Genomic DNA, 20,451 nt, shown 5'->3' with positions numbered 1-20,451 from the left:
GAGTCACAGTTGGACTCAATCTACTCATACAAATACCTGGATGTAACATTTGGTGGGGACATGAAATGGAACCATCATGTAGGATCAGGTTTCTTTGACCTACGGGAGATTGTCACAGACATGCTGAAAGAACTGAACTGGCAGATTCTTGAAGTTAGATGCAAACTACCCCAAGAGTGCCTACTTACAAAGTTTCAAGAATTGTCTTTAAATGATGACTCCAAAAATATACTACAACTCCATACATATATAGCTCCCATAGGGAGCACACACACACACACACACACACACACACACACACACACACACACAGAGAGAGAGAGAGAGAGAGAGCCATCCTTCCTTTGCTTGATGTGAGAATGGGATCGGCCGGGGGGCGGAGGGGGTAAGCCCTAATATTCGGTAGAATGGGACATACTCTCTGCCATGCACTTCACAGTGGTTTGCATAATATGGATGTAGATGTAGAAAACCCTTCATCACTGACATTTTACATTTCATTGGAAGTATAGTGAGTTTCAAAAAGAGTCACCTAATTTCACAAAATTATACCTTCCATATACATGTAGACAAAGACTTGGGGCGTCCTTTACTTTATGCATAGGACTACAAAGATTTTATCCAAAAAATAACCATCCATCACATTTCGCACAGGTATGTCTTTTACATGTATTCACAAACAGCCTTGGGATACTTCTGACGACGAAGTTTGGGAATAAAGTTTTCATATGTAATTCACGAACGTTCAATGTGTAGTCCACTGGATGCACAAAAATCATCCATATGATGGTCAAACTTATTCAATACTTTTGCTAGCATGCCCAGAGTTACTGCATTCACTGCTATTTCCTGGAAGTGTCACAATTTATCCCAAGCTATTTGAAAGGGAGGTGCATAGATTGTCTTTCACAAAGCTATACAAATAAAATCACATATCATGAGATCAAGTTATCTCAGATGCCAAGAGTCAATTCAAGAACCATACATCCTTTACGCTGGAGAAGACACAGTGCTATACTCTCAATGAAATTCATGCCATACAGTTGTAACCAAGTTTTACCTCTTGAAATGGAGAATGTAAAACTCTTTTTATTGCTGTGTTGCTGCTGTCTCAACTCAGCAGGTAACGGCTAATGAATGCGAGAGCACATGAGGAAGTGAGCTGCACCTTGGAGAGCCCTACCAACAACACATATATGGGATATTACAACTGGGACATCCATACCTGGGCAAGAGGGATCGTTCCCTACCCCCTTCCGCTCACAAAAAGAAAAAAATATAGTGCAGTTAGGTGTTTTTCTTTCACGAAATATCATGTAAAAGTTGGTATTATTTAAATTTTAACAGAGTCGGAACTGAAATGTTTTCGCCACTGCTTAAAATTCGCCATTCATCTTCCAAAACATTAAAAAATTTTCAACACCCTTGGTCTAGATTTCCCTTACAAACTATCAATCATATGGGCACTCTTGAACTGGTACCAAGGTGCACTTCTAGTTTTGATGCATAAGTCACTCACAAGATTCATTCTGTGTTTCTATATTCATATATTTGAACATGTGAGGCAATACCTTCTCTACGACTTATCTTACAAGAAAGATTAAAGAAAGACAAACTTACGTTTCTAGCAGTTGTAGACTTAGAGAAAGCTTTTGACAATGTTGATTGGAATACTCTCTTTCGAAATCTAAAGGTGGCAGGGGTAAAATACAGGGAGCAAAAGTCTATTTACAATTTGTACAGAAAGCAGATGGCAGTTATTCGAGTCGAGGGGTATGAAAGGGAAGCAGTGGTTGGGAAGGGAGTAAGACAGGGTTGTAGCCTCTCCCCGATGTTATTCACAATTTGTACAGAAAGCAGATGGCAGATGGCAGTTATTCGAGTCGAGGGGTATGAAAGGGAAGCAGTGGTTGGGAAGGGAGTAAGACAGGGTTGTAGCCTCTCCCCGATGTTATTCAATCTGTATATTGAGCAAGCAGTGAAGGAAACAAAAAAAAATTCAGAGTAGGTATTAAAATCCATGGAGAAGAAATAAAAACTTTGAGGTTTGTCGATGACTTTGTAATTCTGTCAGAGACAGCAAAGGATTTGGAAGAGCAGTTGGACGGAATGGACAGTGTCTTGAAAGGAGGATATAAGATGAAAATCAACAAAAGCAAAACGAGGATAATGGAATGTAGGTGAATTAAATTGGGTGATGCTGAGGGAATTAGATTAGGAAATGTGACGCTTAAAGTAGTAAAGGAGTTTTGCTATTTGGGGAGCAAAATAACTGAAGATGGTCGAAGTAGAGAGGATATAAAATGTAGACTGGCAATGGCAAGGAAAGAGTTTCTGAAGAAGAGAAATTTTTTAACATCAAGTATACATTTAAGTGTCAGGAAGTCGTTTCTGAAAGTATTTGTATGGAGTGTAGCCATGTATGGAAGTGAAACGTGGAGGATAAACAGTTTGGACAAGAAGAGAATAGAAGCTTTCGAAATGTGGTGCTACAGAAGAATGCTGAAGATTAGATGGGTACATCACATAACTAATGAGGAAGTATTGAATAGAATTGGGGAGTAGAGGAGTTTGTGGCACAACTTGACAATAAGAAGGGACCGATTGGTAGGACATGTTCTGAGGCATCAAGGGATCACTAATTTAGCATTGGAGGGCACCGTGGAGGGTAAAAATCGTAGAGGGAGACCAAGAGATGAATACACTAAGCAGATTCAGAAGGATGTAGGTAGCAGTTAAGTACTGGGAGATGAAGAAGCTTGCACAGGATAGAGTAGCATGGAGAGCTGCATCAAACCAGTCTCAGGACTGAAGACCACAACAACAACAACAACAACAACATATTCATTCATGAAGAAGATAAAGTCTTGTGAAATTGGATTAATCTTTTTGAAATATGCTGTATAGTATGTAGTGATTTTGTTATTTTATCTGGTTTTTTTGCACACAACACATAATAAGCATTAAACAGATGGTATTGAGGAACAACAGTATTGATATAAACAATAAAGAAGTAGCTTAATCGTCTGAATATGAGTCCAGTTGTTTAACTGTCAAAGCTATTGTATTAACTAGTTCAGAAAGATATTCAAAAACTGGCGAAATTCAGCTCTGGATATCTAGCACAAGGACATTAACTTAAGTAACTGGTGTCTCTAACTTTATGAAAAGGAAAGTTGCTACTCACCACACAGCGGAGATGCTGAGTCGTAGATAGGCACAACAAAAAGAGTGTCACAAATAAGCTTCCAGCCAGCAAGGCCTTCATCAAAAATAGACACCCCCCCCCCCACACACACACACACAAACGCAACTAACACACACGACTGCAGTCTCTGGCGACTGAAGCCACACTGCAAGCAGCAGCACCAGTGCATCATGGGAGTGGCGACTGGGTGCGGGTAAGGACGAGGCTGGGGTGGGGAGCGGGAGGGATTATAGAGAAGGGGTGGGGGAAGGACAAGGGAACGCGCAGGGATGAGGTAGAGAAAGGGTAGGGCAGATATATGCAGTCGGGAAGTTAGATGGGCGGGAGGGGAGAGGTGAGGAGGGGGAAGGGGGGGGGGTGCAGTGGAAAAGGAGAGACGTAAGAAGACTGGGAGCAATGGTGGAATGAGGGATGCGTAGTGCTGGAATGGGGACAGGGAAGGGGCTGGATGGGTGAGGACAATGATTAACGAAGCTTGAGGCCAGGAAGGTTACAGGAATGTAGGATATATTGCAGGAAAAGTTCCCATGTGTGCAAGTCAGAAAAGCTGGTGTTGGTGGGCAGGATCCACATGGCACATGCTGTGAAGCAGTCATTGAAATGAAGAGTGTCGTGCTGGGCAGTGTGCTCAGTAATAGGGTGGTCCACTTGTTTCTTAGCCACAGTTTGTCAGTGGCCATTCAAGCGGACAGACAGATTGTTGGTTGTCATGCCCACATAGAATGCAGCACAGTGGTTGCAGCTTAGCTTGTAGATCACATGACTGTTTTCACAGGTAGCCCTGTCTTTCATGGGATAGATGATGTTTGTGACCGAATTGGAGTAGGTGATTGTGGGTGGATGTATGGGACAGGTGTTGTATCTAGGTTTATTACAGGGATATGAGCCATGAGGTAAGGGGTTGGGAGCAAAGGTTGTGTAGGGATGGACAAGTATATTGTGTAGGTTCGGTGGACAGCAGAATAACCCTGCGAGACGGGTGGGAAGGATTGTGGGGAGGACATTTGTCATTTCAGGGCACGATGAGAGGTAGTTGAAACCCCAGCAAAGAATATAATTCAGTTGCTCCAGTCCTGGGTGGTGCTGAGTTACGAGGAGAATGCTCTTCTGTGACTGGATGGTGAGACATTGGGACGGTCATGGGTGACTGGAAAGATAAGGCATGAAATATTTGTTTTCTACAAGGTTGGGGCAATAATTACAGTCTGTAAAGGCCTCAGTGAGACTCTCGGTATATTTCACTTGTCACTGTAGATGTGATGACCATGGGTGGCTAGGCTGTATGGAAGGGAATTCTTGGTATGGAACAGGTGGCAGATGGTGAAGTGGAGGTATTGCTGGTGGTCAGTAGGTTTGATATGGACATAGATAATGATGTAGCCATCTTTGAGGTGGAAGTCAACATCTAGGAAGGTGGCTTGTTTGGTTGAGTAGGACCAGGTAAAGTAAATGGAGGAGAAGATGATGATGTTCTGGTCGAATGCAGATAAGGTGTCGTCATCCTTGATCGAGATCACAAAAAGTCATCAATAAATATGAAGCAGGTGAGGGGATTAGGATACTGGGTGTATAGGAATGATTCCTCTAGTTGGGCCATGAATAGGTTGGCATAGGATGATGCCATGCCGGTACCCACAGCCATACCCCAGATCCTTCAAACCGCTCCCCACTCCCAGTCTTTCTCTGTTCTACCCCAGTGCGCACCCACTAATTTCACCTCATCCAGTCACATTTGCTGTCCCCCTTTTTGACACTTATCCACCATCAGGCCTGCTACCCACAGTAATATATTTTTCTTATTGTTTATATCTTTTCTTTGATTTCGTTGTGACTTCACACCAATTTTAGTGAGTTTTTGTATTCCCCTATCATCGACTCCCTCAGATTTCATCTTGTTTCCCCCTTTTGCATCCATTTCATCCTTCTCGTGATTTTTCTCACGTATTTTTGTGAATTTTTTGAGACGTAATTCTATGTTATTTACGTAATTTTATGCATTTTTTCCACAACCATGGATCCTTACTCTTTCCATCAGCATCAATACAGAAAAGCTTCCTAAAGCCTAGCCAGAACCCAGACCCATATATTGCTGCATTGTTGCTTAGCTCATGGAATCCTCCAAAATGGCCTTAACATCAAATTACCCATCTCCAGCTGCCATCCACCCTTCACAATGACCTCCATCTCTTCAAATTCCGCCAATCCTTACCCCTCAACAATACTGTCCTGCAAAACCATATCAACAAAGGCCAAACCTCCTTGCAGTACCTTCTCTCCATCCGCAAAATTCTCCTGTTACGTAAGCCCAAATTCCTGGAACCCATAACACACACTGAAACTCTTGCCATTCAGGAACTAGAACAACATGCACAACACCACCTCAAAAAACTCTCCACCCAGCTCCCAACTTGGAGTACCACTTCCACCATTTCTACAACAACCTTTCCTCCACAGGCCTTAGCCCCAAAGAAATATCAGTCCTTGCTAAAGACCTCAATTTTTGCCCCATTCCCAAATTCAATAATACAGGACTTGTTAAAGATCTTCTCTCCTTCCCCCGGTCCTACAGTGGAAACACTTTTTTGTCACCAACACTAACAATCAGACTCAACCAAAGACCAATGTTGAACCCTGCCTGACTCAGTTCACTCTGCCATCCAACTGTGGTCCACCCCCACTCCCCCCAATCATCCCCTGCTAACTTTCCAGAATTTCTTAACCTCAAATCTTGCCTCATCATTAATCCCCAAATCCCTCAACATGCAAACCACCCTTACATCCACAGAAAGAGCTGCAGTCCACCATCTAAAAACTAATCCCAACCTCATAATCCTACCTGCAGCCAAAGGTTCCACCACTACTGTTCTGAACCACAAGGATTACCTGGCAGAATGACTCTGCCAGCTGATAGATACACCCACCAACAAATCTTGCCACAATGACCCCATTTCAGAAATCCAGCAAGATGACTGCTCCTCAAAGCCTTAGGCCCATCCCAGAACCTCTCCCTGGAATCCATCTCGCTGCTCACCCCTACCACTCCCAGAACTCCTACCTTCTAAGTGCTTCCTGAAGTCCATAAACCGAACTACCCAGGATGCCCCATTGTGGTGGGGTACTGGGCTCCCACTGAGAGAATCTCTGCTGTCACAGGCAAACACCTTCAACCTATTACCCAGAACCTACCCCCCTATATAAAAGACACCAACCATTTCATCCACAGACTCTCCACAGCTCCTGTTGCTTTACCAAACAGTGCCCTGCTCATCACTACTGGTCCCATCTCCCTTTACACCAAAATCCCTAATGCCCATGGCCTTACCAAAATTGAACACTACCTTTTCCAACACCCGACAGATTCCAAACCAATAACCTCCTTCCTAGTCACCATAAGCAACTATATCCCCAGCCACAATAACTTCTCCTTTGAAGGCATTACCTACAAACAAATTTGTGGTACAGCTATGGGCACCTGCATGGCATCATCCTATGCTAACCTACTCATAAGTCATCTAGAAGAATCATTCCTAAACACCCAGAATCCTAAACCCCTCACCTGGTTCAGATTCACTGATGACATCTTTGCGATCTGGATCAAGGGTGAGGACACCCTATCCACATGCCTCCAGAACCTCAACAGCTTCTCCCCCATTTATTTCACCTGGTCCTACTCAACCCATACAAGCCACCTTCCTAGATGTTGACCGCCACACTCAAAGATGGCAACATCAGTGTCTATGTCCATATCAAACACACTAACCAGCAGGAATACCTCCACTTCGGCAGCCGCCACCCATTCCATACCAAGAATTCCCTTCCATACAGCCTAGCCACCTGTGGTCATCACACCTGCAGTGACAAGCAGTCCCTCTCGAAATATATCGAGGGTCTCACTGAAGCCTTCACAGACAGTATTTATCTTCCCAACCTTGTACAAAAACAAATAATCTGTGCCTTATCTTTGCAGTCACCCACCAACTCCCAAAGTCTCACAGTATGGCAACTGAAGAGCATTCCCCTCGTAGCTCAGTACCACCCCGGACTGAAGCAACTAAATTACATTCTCTGCCAGGGTTTCGACTACCTCTTGTCATGCCCTGAAATGAGAAATGTCCTCCCCACTAACCTTCCCATTCCTCCCACAGTGGTATTCTGCCATTCACCAAACCTACACAATATACTCGTCCATCCCTACACAATCTCTGCTTCCAACCCTTACCTCATGGCTCATATCCCTGTAATAGATCTAGCTGCAACACCTGTCCAATACATCCTCCCACCACCACCTACTTCAGTCTGGTCACACACATCACATATCCCATCACATGCAGGGCTACCTGCAAAACCAGTCATGTGATCTACAAGCTAAGCTGCAACCAATGTGCTGCATTCTACGTGGGCATGACAACCCACAATCTGTCTGTCCAGTTGAATGGCCACTGACAAACTGTGGCCAGGAAACAATTGGACCACCTTGTTGTTGAGCACGCTGCCCAACACAACACCCTTCATTTCAATGACTGCTTCACACAGATCCTGCCCACCAACAACAGCTTTTCTGAATTGAGCAGGTGAGAACTTTCCCTGCAATATAACCTACATTCCCGTAACCCTCCTGGCCTCAACCTTCATTAGTCATTGTCCTCACCCATCCAGCCCCTTCCCTGTCCCCATCCCAGCACCACATATCCCTCATTTCACCATCATACCCAGTCTTCTTACTTCTCTCCTTTTCCGCTACCCCCCACCCCCACCTCTCCCCTGCCGTCTGTCTAATCTTCTGACTGCACACAGCTGCCCTACCCTCTGTCCACCTCGTCCCTGCGCACTCCCCAGCAGCACTTCACTGTCCCCCACCCCTACCCTACTATCCCTCCCCCTCCCCGCACCAGCCTCCTCCTTACCCCCACCCAGTCACCACTCCCATGATGCACTGGTGCTGCTGCTTGCAGTGTGGCTTCAGTTGCCAGAGACTGCAGTCGTTTGTGTGTGTGTGTGTGTGTGTGTGTGTGTGTGTGTGTGTGTGTGTGTGTTTTGCGCCGTGTATTTTTGTTGAAGGTCTTGCTGCCTGAAAGCTTATTTGTGATAGTCTTTTTGTTGTGCCTATCTGTAACTCAGCATCTCCCCTATATGGTGATTAGCAACTTTCCTTTTCATAATATTGTTACATCCCATCATGGATTTTCCAACTTTTGGTGTCTCTAATTTGATGCACATGACAGGCAGTTGACTTGTTTATTACCGAGTCAAAGAAAGAGAATTAACTTATCACTCTGTGGAGAGGTGTACACTGCACATTTACCTGATGCGCAGTTTGTAATCCTTATCAGCTAAGCAGAATCATGAAACTCAGCACTCGAAACTAGTCTTTGAAGGTACGATAATTTTTGATGTTATTTATCTGTAGCCTGTGTTAGGTGTTTGGTAGAGATGGTGCATATTGGTATATGTTTTCACATGTATTCTTGCAAGAAAAGGTATTTATGCTAGCCTGATTTTGCTGCAGCTACGATATGGTATTGGCTTTCTGGGAAAACTTTATGAGTGCTGAAATGAAAGAGACTGTGTGTGATGGGATTTAAAATGGTTTCTTTGTTTTGCATATGGATTAAACTCATTGGCTAATTTCACTAATTTACTTTCTTCTAGGTATGCTTGACACACTTACTATTGCAGACACAATAAGTCACTGAATAACCCAGGGACTTAGTCATCTTTCATGTTTCTTTATTTGAGTGGCTATGCCAAATTCTCCTGAAGATGTCTTTCACTTGGACAGCAGTTTCAGGTGGCCAAAATTCTTATATGCAAAGCAGCACATTGTGGTAAGTATAAATGGTCTTAATTTAAGATAAATGGACCTAATCTTCAAGTTCACTTGAATCTTGGATATTAAATACCAGACTGAATCATCCACTTTATTTTCCCCCTTTTCATTCATCTTGTACTTTGGTTACATAATCTGTTCCTATATCAATCTAGTAGTATTCATTTTCATTATATCTCTGCAAAAGGAAATAACAGTCTGATTAAAGACAAACGTGTTGTGCAGCTATATTACGACGACATATTCTACAATCATGTTAGTTTTTGGTCCAAAAGGGTGACAATTTCTCAAAGGGTAAATGCTCTTAGTTCATTTTCATCACCAACCACCATCCTAATCACCACCACTACCAACGACAACAACAACAACAACAACAACAACAACATTTGATTCACTACTTGATGAGCACTGCTTTCAGACTTTTCCCTGGAAGCCAGGCAATTGTTATATGCCAATAAGTTGCTAATTATGCCTATCCACCTTTTGTTCGGTCATTGTCTGGGCATCTGCTTATTTTCTGGAGTGGAGCAGGTAATGTTATGGTCTCATCTACCATCTTTTCACCAGTCCACACGTCCAATCCACTTCTACTCCGTTTTTATAACAGTTATGATTATGTTCTCCATTCCAGTGGGCTTCCTGGTGACTCTGTCAGTTTTCTATCCCTCTAGTAATTCTCTCTATGAATATCTTCATTGTTTTTGAGCAACACTCAGCTTTTGATTGGTTTTTGCATTAAAAGACGTAAGTCAAAACTTGTACTAGGCAATGTTTGTAAACTTTATTTTTCTTTTTTTTTTCAGATTAATCACCAGCTTAATTTTGAAAGCCCTATTTAGTTTACCTGAAGCAATCAACCCCATTTTTATTCTTCTGTTTATTTCTATTGCTGTTCATCCAGTTGTTACCACCAAACAACCTAAATACCTAACATGATGAACTAGTTCTAAGATCTCATAGTTAGTCTTACTTTGTCTTCTTAAAACGTTGATTATACATTATTTTAGTCATACTGTGATTGATTTTCAGGCCTACTTTAATACTTACTCTTTTAAGTTTCATATATTTATTATTGTACTATAATTGCTTTAGAGGTAAATGGCACAATGTCATCAGAAAAATTAAGGTGGTTTAGGTTAATTAAAAAAAATATATCGTTCTTCAGTTTCCCATGTGAAGGATCTGAAATACCTTCTAGGACTGTTGAGAATAGTTATGAATAATAAAATCATTGTGGCAGTGAGTTTGCAACCTTAACTCACACACAGATTTCTTTGTTGTTGGTTTTTCATGTGTCCACCCATTCACACCCTCTTTACCGATTGGGTGTTAATAATACCAAGTAGTTGACACAAGTAACAGATACTTAATAGGTTATTCAATTATCTTTCAGGCTTGCACCCATGATAGTATTATTTCTCCTTCCAATATTTCAGTTGATAAACTTACAGCCACCTACACAGTGAGTCACTGGCCAAATTTAAAACGCCTGACACAAAACTATGAAATGGTTGCAAGTCAAAGGACATAACAACCAAAGATAATTGAAGAATCAGTAACTAAGTTTTTGCAGTGATGAAAGCGTGGGTCTCTCAATGTTTCAGATATGATTGGTCTTTTCAAAGCCTAATCGCTGACACATCACTCTACCATTGCACTTCTTGAATCTCTGGTTTTACAACTACAAGCTACTGGAGAATAGATAGCTCTTACCTATGCTATTTATGGAGTTAGCTAGATGTCATCCTAATTATTTACTGCTATGGTAAAAAAAAAAACAACTGTTCTATTACTCTGAGTGGGCATACCTAAAAGGCACATAACACTTTTGGTGGTCAATTCTTTGAGTTCGACAATGAATGATACAATGGCCATCAAAGTTGACAAATTTTTTATACCCAGTTGCAACGTATTTCTAGCAAACTCAAAACTAGAATATTCTCATCCAAACAACAAAGGTTATCCCAAATGCACCTAAATGGGTCCGTACACAAGTAACCGCAGATAGTTCTTTCCCATAAGGAGCTTACTAAGCCAAAAGAGTATCATGAATGAATTACCAATTACAACACATTTGATAAATTAGAAAATTACAAATACACCTAGTAGTACTAGTAGTAGCAGTATAATTAACATACCATATAGCAAAGACGGAGAATTAGTCATATAGTTTAAACTGCTATAACACTTCTTGTTAATGATCCCATTAATGAAACTGTGCATGCTCTTTATGTAACAGTTCCGACATACTAACACTGTCATTTACAAAAAACAACAACTCAGAAATTTTCATGCAGTTATCCATCACAAACCAGCTGTCATGTGTACTTACCCAAGAAAGCGTCAACTAGTCCTGCAATCCCTTTTATTGCTTTTAGAAAGATTAGTGGCAGTGCTGAAAGACATGGATGCTGGCTAGGATCGACGACAGTTTCACTAATTATTGCAAACTGCAGGAACTTCTGGGTCTGACTTACAACTGAGGGACGACAAAGGTTCACTGGGTTTCCAAGGCAGTGTAGAAATCGAAACCAACTCTGTGCTATGCAGTCTCTACTGGCATTTGCTGGTATCAACTGAGCATCCTCCTCCGCTGTTAAACAGAACAATAACATTTAAATATTATTAATGGTACCAATCTCTAAATTATATCCTATTTGGTTAATAAAGTTACATAATATCTCATTTGGTGGTGTAATTTAACTTAATTTATGATTCTGTGCAGTACTTAATCTACCTGTTTTTACAGACCATAAATAAAGCAAAAATATTTACCTACAGCACACCAGTTAAACACTTGACATATTTGGATGCAATGAAAGTGGGTTCGTTCTTTGAAGACTCAAATGTAATTGTATTCTTACACTAACAACTTCCTTTTCTGTGCTCATTTGGGTTTGATAAAATTACTCCCTGGATTCTGTTTGTAAAGGTGGAATGATAAGTCTGGTAAATTATGATGAAATTTTGGGAAATTTTGCTAGGGAACAACTGTACTTAGCGTGATTTTGAAATGGTTCTGTTTAAATTTTCAAACAGGTTCCTGTCACTTCAAGTTCTGGTTATGTTATGTGACTGTACATAAAATGTAGATCCACCATTACACCAGAGGCCCCAGAACAGTGAAATGACAGAGGCGAAAAAGCGAAGAATGCTATGAAAATTGTCTTCTATTCATGAACTGTGTCAGAGTGCAGAGTAACATCATCCAACTACCTGTAAAAGGGTAAAATAGTAAGTGGCTCTTACTACACAACAATGTTTCCATCTACATCTATACTCTGTAAACCACCGTGAGGTGCACGGCAGAAGCTATGTCCCGTTGCACCAGTTATTAGGGTTTCTTCCTGTTCCATTTACGTATAGAGTGTAGGAAGAATGAATGCCTCTGTTCAAGCAACAATTATTCTAATCTTATCCTTTCGATTCCTGAGTGGGTGATATGTAGATGGTTGTTTCCAGTTCCTTCAGCATCTCTGTGTCACTCTAAAATGGATTAAAAAAACCTGTGACAATTCATGCCACCCTTCTCTGTATATGTGCAATGTCCCCTCTTAGTCCTATCTGGTACAGGTCCCATGCATTTGAGCAATATTCTAGGATGGGTCACAAGAGTGATGTGTAAGCAAACTCTCTTGTAGACTGATTGCGCTTCCCAGGTATTCTACCAATAAACCGAAGTCTATCATCAGCTTTATCCACAACTGATCCTATGAGATCATTACATTTCATAGCTATATAGTGTGTTATGCATGAGTATTTATATGAGTTGGCTGATTCCAACTGTGACTCATTAATATTATAGTCATAGGATACCACATTTTTTCGTTTTTATGAAGTGCAAAATTTTACATTTCTGAATATTCAGAGCAAGTTTTTACTAGGTGGGAAGTGCTAAGAAGTAATGTTCCTGCACAGGACAATGGACTTGGTGCACTAAAATAGGGAAGTGGAGAGCAATCTCATCGCACTGACTGCATTAAGCTCACTGAAACTAGAGCTGAGAATTTATTTCTTTCCATCTTTTTTTATGTTTATTACATTTGTTATCAATCGTACCAATTCATACCTCAACTTTACACGCACAATGAAGGAAGACTGGGGTAAACATCACATTGACATTAGAGATGGACCACATGCTTGGCTAGGACAAGAGTGGAAAAAAAAAAACTGGTTGTGTCTGTTTCAAAGAGGTGACAATATGTTTGATTTGGCACACAGTAGCTGGGTCTTTTGCATTTGCACATTACTGCTATGAGACAAGTGCAGTTGAGAGAGAAACAGCTACAAAATTTGAACAACAATTGAAAGAACCTTAATCCCTATAATCCAATACCATAAAATTTTCAAAACTTTGGATTATTAGAGAAATTATAATTAAAAATAGTATAGCAAAATTTGTAAGTGGTTGATCACTGGACTAAAAAAGGATAAGTCAGCCATGCTGTAACACCTTAAAACCTCCACCCTGAGAGTTTAGACTGGAGGCTGGACAAAATCTTAAAACACATACCACACTTGTCTCATCATCTGCTACAACAGAGGTTAGATCCCCACTTAATGTTGTCACTGCCCCGTAGTCAGAATATAAACTACACTTTGTCAGAAAATGGTCTACTGAAATATGTAGACCACAGGCACTACAATTGGGTGGATCTTATCACTGGGCAAAAAGCCATGCCTGAGAGTGCTATGTCGCACAAAAGAAGCATGTGTGAAACCTCATCCCATGTCTGTAACCACAATGAAAACAGCCATGAATAATCTGTTGTCCTTCGCCACCAGCTATTGTTCCTATTACTAATGTATGGCCTTCTGACTCAACAGTGAATTTACAGCCTGTAACAGAATGCCACATTGTTCAACTCAGCCCCCCTTATTGATTGCCTTGGCTGCTACATCATTCATTTCTCTTCATTCCAGTGTGATCAATGTTTAGCAGAATATCACCGTCTTCCCATGGTGTTGTAATGAGAGAAAAGTGACCAGAATATTACGTATCATTTGTTGATGTGTCTGAAGAGCACTAAACGTATCAGATCAGAAGAGAAATATTGTTCCTTGGTCTCGCCTCATCTGCTCCAATGTTTTCAAGAGTTGTGCACACCTCAGCACAGCATACCTTAACATCCTGGTAGGTAAATCCTGAAGACACGATTACAGAAACTACTGAGCAGCTGAGAAATTATTCCTGTTTTGATTGACCTGTATACACAAGCTTGAAATTCTGATGTTCAGTTAAAATACAGCCAAACAAGTATCTCAAAATAAAATTCAGAACACTTTATTTTCTACAATTAGTAAAATTTAAACTCTGAAGAAGCCACACTTAGACTAAAATATTAATATTTGGCACATCCATTTTCAAAAGCTAGTTCTTTACTTGGATCCCAAATGCCCTCTTGCTCACTGACGACTATTTAAATGTTGCTCAATGGGAGGACAAACAAAATTATAGTATGCAGGCACCCGACGTACAGACTACATTTTGTATGCTCATCATTTGATTTGAAGTGGTGGGTCACCAGCTTCAGTGAAGAGGCTTGGAATCAAGCTCATTCAAAATGCCTCAGTAGCCAACCTAATTCCCTCATTATGGACTGGATCCCACACGTCAAGCAGACGTGTGCACCATTCACTCTTATTCAATCCTGGACAACATAAAACTTCTACAAAACTAGAACACACAGGCTCATGTTTATCATTGCTACATAGTGCTAGTACAGTTCATTCCAATACTAAGTTGGACTGTGTTAGTCCATTATATGCAAACCCAAGCCAAAGATTGGCTTGAACACAGAAATCATTACTAAGAGTTCTCTTATTGATGTAGTTTTCCCTTGGCATCCTCCAATGTGGGAGGTATAGCACCTAATCTATTACGGAATCCAAACAACAGTGTTGATTGATTTACAAATGACACTGCCAAAGGTGAGAGGTACATTAACCCTGCAGCTGCACACTTGTGTGTTTGGCTCCTTCCTTACAATACCGTGTGGCACACTATTATCATGCTAGCTACAATTTCTAGTTTCTCTGTACATTGGAAGTCACTATTTACATGTAAAATCTTTTTCTGTTGCTCTGAAACATCGGGAGTCAGATTTTATGTGTTCTCAAGTCGCATCCACATACATATACCTGTCATGTCAGTAATTTTGTAACCGTTTTCACAAGGTTGTGTATGGAGCCTTGCTTGAAGATATACCACACTCTGAAAAATTATCAATAAGTTGTTTTTGTGTTTATAATGATGATTCAATTTTTGTGTTTCCCACATTATGTATGCTGAATGTCAATTAAAAATTGCTTCTAAATTAAGTTTTTGGTTTTCTTGTTACATTCCTTTAACATAATCCTTATCTATGTAACTGTCTACTTATTTCTAAAAACAAAGATGATGTGACTTACCAAACGAAAGTGCTGGCACGTCGATAGACACACAAACAAACACAAATATACACACAAAATTCTAGCTTTCGCAACCAACGGTTGCTTCGTCAGGAAAGAGGGAAGGAGAGGGAAAGACGAAAGGATGTGGGTTTTAAAGGAGAGGGTAAGGAGTCATTCCAATCCCGGGAGCGGAAAGACTTACCTTAGGGGGAAAAAAGGGCGGGTATACACACGCGCGCACACACACACACACACACACACACATATCCAGACACAATGTCTGCTTGTGTCTGTATATGTGTGGATGGATATGTGTGTGTGTGCGTGTGTATACCCGTCCTTCCCCTCCCCCCCCCCCCCCCCCTAAGGTAAGTCTTTCCGCTCCCGGGATTGGAATGACTCCTTACCCTCTCCTTTAAAACCCACATCCTTTCGTCTTTCCCTCTCCTTCCCTCTTTCCTGACAAAGCAACCGTTGGTTGCGAAAGCTAGAATTTTGTGTGTAAATTTGTGTTTGTTTGTGTGTCTATCGACGTGCCAGCGCTTTCATTTGGTAAGTCACATCATCTTTGTTTTTAGATATATTTTTCCCATGTGGAATGTTTCCCTCTATTATACTCATGACTACTTATTTCTCTTCAGTAACAAATCTATGGTACACAAAAAGAAAATAATGTTAGAATTTAATGTCATGGTAAACGAGTTCATTAAAGACTGAGTACTTAGCTCAGAATGAACCATGGAGGGACTCAGTTGTGAATCTCAATGAAGGAAATCACCTGAAGTGAGCCAGGAAACTTCAGAAAACCTAAAAACAATGGGCAAGCAGACATTCAAATCCTGCTGTTTCTGAATACAAGGGAGTTCAGGGCCTCAACCACTGGACTACATCACTCAGTTTATTACACAGGGCAATTTGTTGGGAAAAGCTAATTTAGGTCTGTATTTAAGTCCATTTTTGCTGCCTGTCAAAATATTTGGTTTCTAAGGGTACTTTACCAAAGAGTTTCATATCAGAGCATGCTACACTATGACACAAATTCATATCACTGTCTTTTGCTAGCAGACTTCCTATCTACTAGGTCACAAAGTCATTTCTTCCGCAATGTTAGCTGTACATTGTGGCAGTAGTACCTCTGTGAAGAATGGAAGCACACAAGAGACAGTAGACTGCAGCTTCAAGAGGGTCTGTGAAGTGTGTTTGTACTTTCCAATAAAATGAGCAATGTTTATGGCAATCAACAGTTTGCACAGACAGCCTCATTTAACATCAGAGCTTTGACATCTGAATGTTAATCCCATGTTATGTTTTTCCGAAGTTGAAAACATGTAAAATCTGTAATATATTTTACATTTATTATTTCAGTACTCCAATTTCCTTCATACTCACGTATCTTAATTTCTGGAAAGGATGGACCATACATGAACTCCAACAGGCGAGCAGTTAACAAAATGTTAACACGGTTCCATTGCTCCACAAGAGCCACACGATGCCGCCAATTCATGCATGTCTCACGCAATGTTTTCCACAATGGTGGGGATGGGAAACATCGTACACAGGCCAGTAACCAAACTTCAAATAATACAGACAAAACACGTTCACAAAGCTGGTCACCAACATCGTCTGCAAAGAAGACACAATTGTAATATAAATACTCTTTCACAGGATATTAATGACATAATAAGTAATTAATATATACGCAATAATTAATTATAACAATTATTTATACTTTGATAACTATAATTTGATAAGAAAGGCTACAATTATAGAATATTGATATTGTGGCAAGAATAACAGAACAATTCATAATTAACAATCGCCCTTAAACACGTACACGCTTTAATTAACTACGGCACAGGTGTCTATAAACCAACTCTGCTCCTGCCACGAAAATACTTTTTATGTTATCTCAGGTATTACAATACCCAATGTCCCACACTGAATCTCTTACCCCTTCTACAATAAAGTAACATTCTGAACACTACAAAAGAGTCTGACTGACCCTGTCAATCAGAATACCACTACCTGCCAATACAACTGCGGGCCAGAAAACAATGTCAACCCCTTCATCAATCATTCATAGTGTCAGACCACAATTAGCCAAACCTACCACCTGCTAAATTCACAATTGCATTCCCCACAGCATGCACAGGAACTCGCCAAACACACACACACACACACACACACACACACACACACACACACACAAATGCAGATGTGTATAACAGATGATTTAGGTGTTGCAATCTTATCCAAACATGACACTAATCAATGATGTACACTCTTTCACTAGCTCTTAAAAGCAGAAACAATTCTTTGTCATCTCCTACACTGACCAGAAATAATACAAAATCTATATTAGTTTGAGCTAAAACCCATATCAGTCCTTGTGTCACCCAGCTCATACATCCATCCTCTGTCCCTTTACAGTCTTACACAGCCACCATTTAATGAGCAGCTATGAATTTCTCTTCTCAACCCTACCTCATCTTCTTGCTCTACAACCCCTCTTGATAATGTTAGTTTCGCAATGGGTGAATGAGCAGTTATACATAACATCAAAACAATTTTCATCTTGATCATCTACGTAAAATGACATTTCTGCCAGCTTTTTATTTCTCTACACAAAACTCTTGCAGTAACAAATTCCATGAGACCAAACTACCTCCAATGCCTGCTTAGCAACCTATAACATTCCTTTCACATTAATCTACATTTACATTGATACTACTCAATCCACCTTACAGCGCATAGCAGTGGATACTCCTTTCCTGTTCCCCTCACAAATAGTACGAGGAAAAATGATTATCTGTATTCCTCCATATAAGCCCTAATTTCTCGTATCTTATCTTCATTGTACTTATACATAATGTATGTTGGAGGCAAGAGAATTGTTCTGCAGTCAGCTTTACATGCTAGTTCTCTAAATCTTCTCAATAGTGTTCCTGAAAAAGGATGTCGCCATTCCTCCAGCGATTCCCATTTCAGTTCCAGAAGCATCTCTGTAACAATTGCATGTTGTTTGAACCTACCAATAACAAATCTAGCAGTCCCCCACTGAATTGCTTCGATGTCTTCCATTAATCTGATGTGGTATGGATACCAAACACTCAAGCAGTATTCAAAAATACATTGCACTAGGGTCTTACATGCAGTCTTCTAGATAAACCACACTATCCTAGAATTCTCCTAATAAACTGAAGTCAACCATTCACCTTTCCTAACACAATCCTCACATGCTTGTTCCATTTCACATCACTTTGCAATGCCATGCCCAGATATTTAAATGACGTGAGTGTGTCCAGCAGGACACTACCAATGCTAATAATAGCAGTCCTATGACAATTCCCTCAGGCACTCCTGACAATACCCTCGTCTCTGATGAACACTCACCATCGAGGTCAACACAGACGGTTCTGTAACTTAAGAAGTCTTCAAGGCACTCCCATATCTGTGCACCTATTCCATATGCTCGTACCTTCTTTTAACAGCCTGCAATGTGGCAAATGCTTTTCAGAAATCTATAAATGTGGAATCTGCCTGTTGCCCTTCACCCTTAGTTTGTAGTATATCATGTGAGAAAAGTGCAAGCTGAGTTTCGCATGAGCGATGCTTTCCAAAACCATGCTGATCTGTGGACATAAGCTTCTTAGTCTCAAGAAAATTTATTACATTCAAACAGAGAATAAGATCAACAACACTGCAGCAAACTGATGTTAGGGGTATTGGTCTGCAATTACAGGTCCGTTCTTTTGCTTTACTTATACACAGGAGTCACCTGCACTTTTTTTCCAGTTGCTTGGGACTTTGCTCTAGGTGACAGATTCACGATAAATGTGCAAACTACATGGGGGGGGGGGGGGGGGGGGGCAAATTCTGTAGAATAATCTTTGAAAAACTGACCTGGGATTCCATCTGAACCTGGTGACTTATTTGTTTTCAACTCCTTCGGTTGTTCTCTATCCCAAGGGTGCTTATTACTATGTTGTCCATAAGGGAGTTTGTTCAATGGTCAAATGACAGTATGTTTGTATGATTGTCCCGCATGAACAATTTCTTGAATGTGAAATTTAAAACTTTGGCTTTGGTTTGGCTATCTTCAACTGCCACACCAAACTGGTCGACACATGACTGGGTAGAAGCCTTAGACCCACTTTGCAATTTTACATAGGACTAGAATTTGCTCGGGTTCTCTGCCATATCTTTTACTAAGGAACAGCAGTGGTAGTAGCTGTATGCTTCACAAATGTATCTTTCCACAAATGCATGAATCTCTACTAACCTTTGCTTGTTGTCATTTGGGCTTTCTCTTTTGAATTGAGAGTGCAACAGCCTCTGCTTCATAAGCAATGTCCGAATCTCATTATTAAACCATGGTGGGTCTTTTCTGTCTTTAATCCACTAACTAGGCACATAATTCTCCAGACCACCCTTTCTTCTCTCACCCCATAGTGCATCCACCTTCTGTACTGAAATCAGCTGCAACCTTTTCAAAAAGTTTTCCTTAAGTAACTATCAGAAACAAAGGAGAACCGAAATCTTGATGGCAAGATTAGAATTTGAATCTCTGCTATACTGAGTATGAGCCAAAAGCCTTACCAATTTGCCACGTCATGCGGCGTGCTGCACAGAGTGCTGCATTTTATGGTAAGGAGAATATGTTGTTCCCATATAATGCAGCTGAAATCTAACCAAGGTTGAATGAAGCTCCTGTAAAATTGCAGTTAGCATGACCTGTCTGTCCCTAACTGTTTCTATTTTCAAATCTCAAAATTTTCTGAATATCAAAGGATCTATCCTTCAGTCCCTTCAGATGAGGCACCATGTTAATTTCTCTTTGAATATAAGGCCAAAAACTTGTTGATTACTTAAAATTCAGAACGTCTCTTAGCTATAACTGTGACAGATTAAATCTAAGATGGTGGTTAAAATACACACTCATGAATTTGCTTTCAGATGAAATTTTAAAGGCTGTTTTCTTTGCCTATTCCTGTAGTTATTTTTTTTTATATCAACTGTAGTT

The 20,451-nt window shown here is 40.6% G+C and overlaps 1 protein-coding gene across 7 annotated transcripts in view; it reads right to left on the bottom strand.

Annotated features, from left to right (window-relative positions):
- The window catches only part of LOC126194626 (ral GTPase-activating protein subunit beta), a 425,832-nt gene that overhangs the window by 347,622 nt on the left and 57,759 nt on the right, over nt 1-20,451 (bottom strand). For all 7 annotated transcript variants that reach the window (XM_049932779.1, XM_049932783.1, XM_049932785.1 and 4 more), the window contains 2 exons: nt 16,818-17,051; nt 11,368-11,628 (listed from right to left, as the gene is read on the bottom strand). In XM_049932779.1, coding sequence (XP_049788736.1) covers nt 11,368-11,628; nt 16,818-17,051 — 495 coding nt within the window. The remainder of the gene's footprint in view (nt 1-11,367; nt 11,629-16,817; nt 17,052-20,451) is intronic.

The sequence above is a fragment of the Schistocerca nitens genome, chromosome 7, assembly GCF_023898315.1.
Source record: "Schistocerca nitens isolate TAMUIC-IGC-003100 chromosome 7, iqSchNite1.1, whole genome shotgun sequence".
In the NCBI taxonomy this organism is placed as follows: Eukaryota; Metazoa; Arthropoda; class Insecta; order Orthoptera; family Acrididae; genus Schistocerca; species Schistocerca nitens.
Note: the sequence above shows the minus strand (reverse complement) of the source record. Positions and strands in the feature narration are given on the sequence as shown.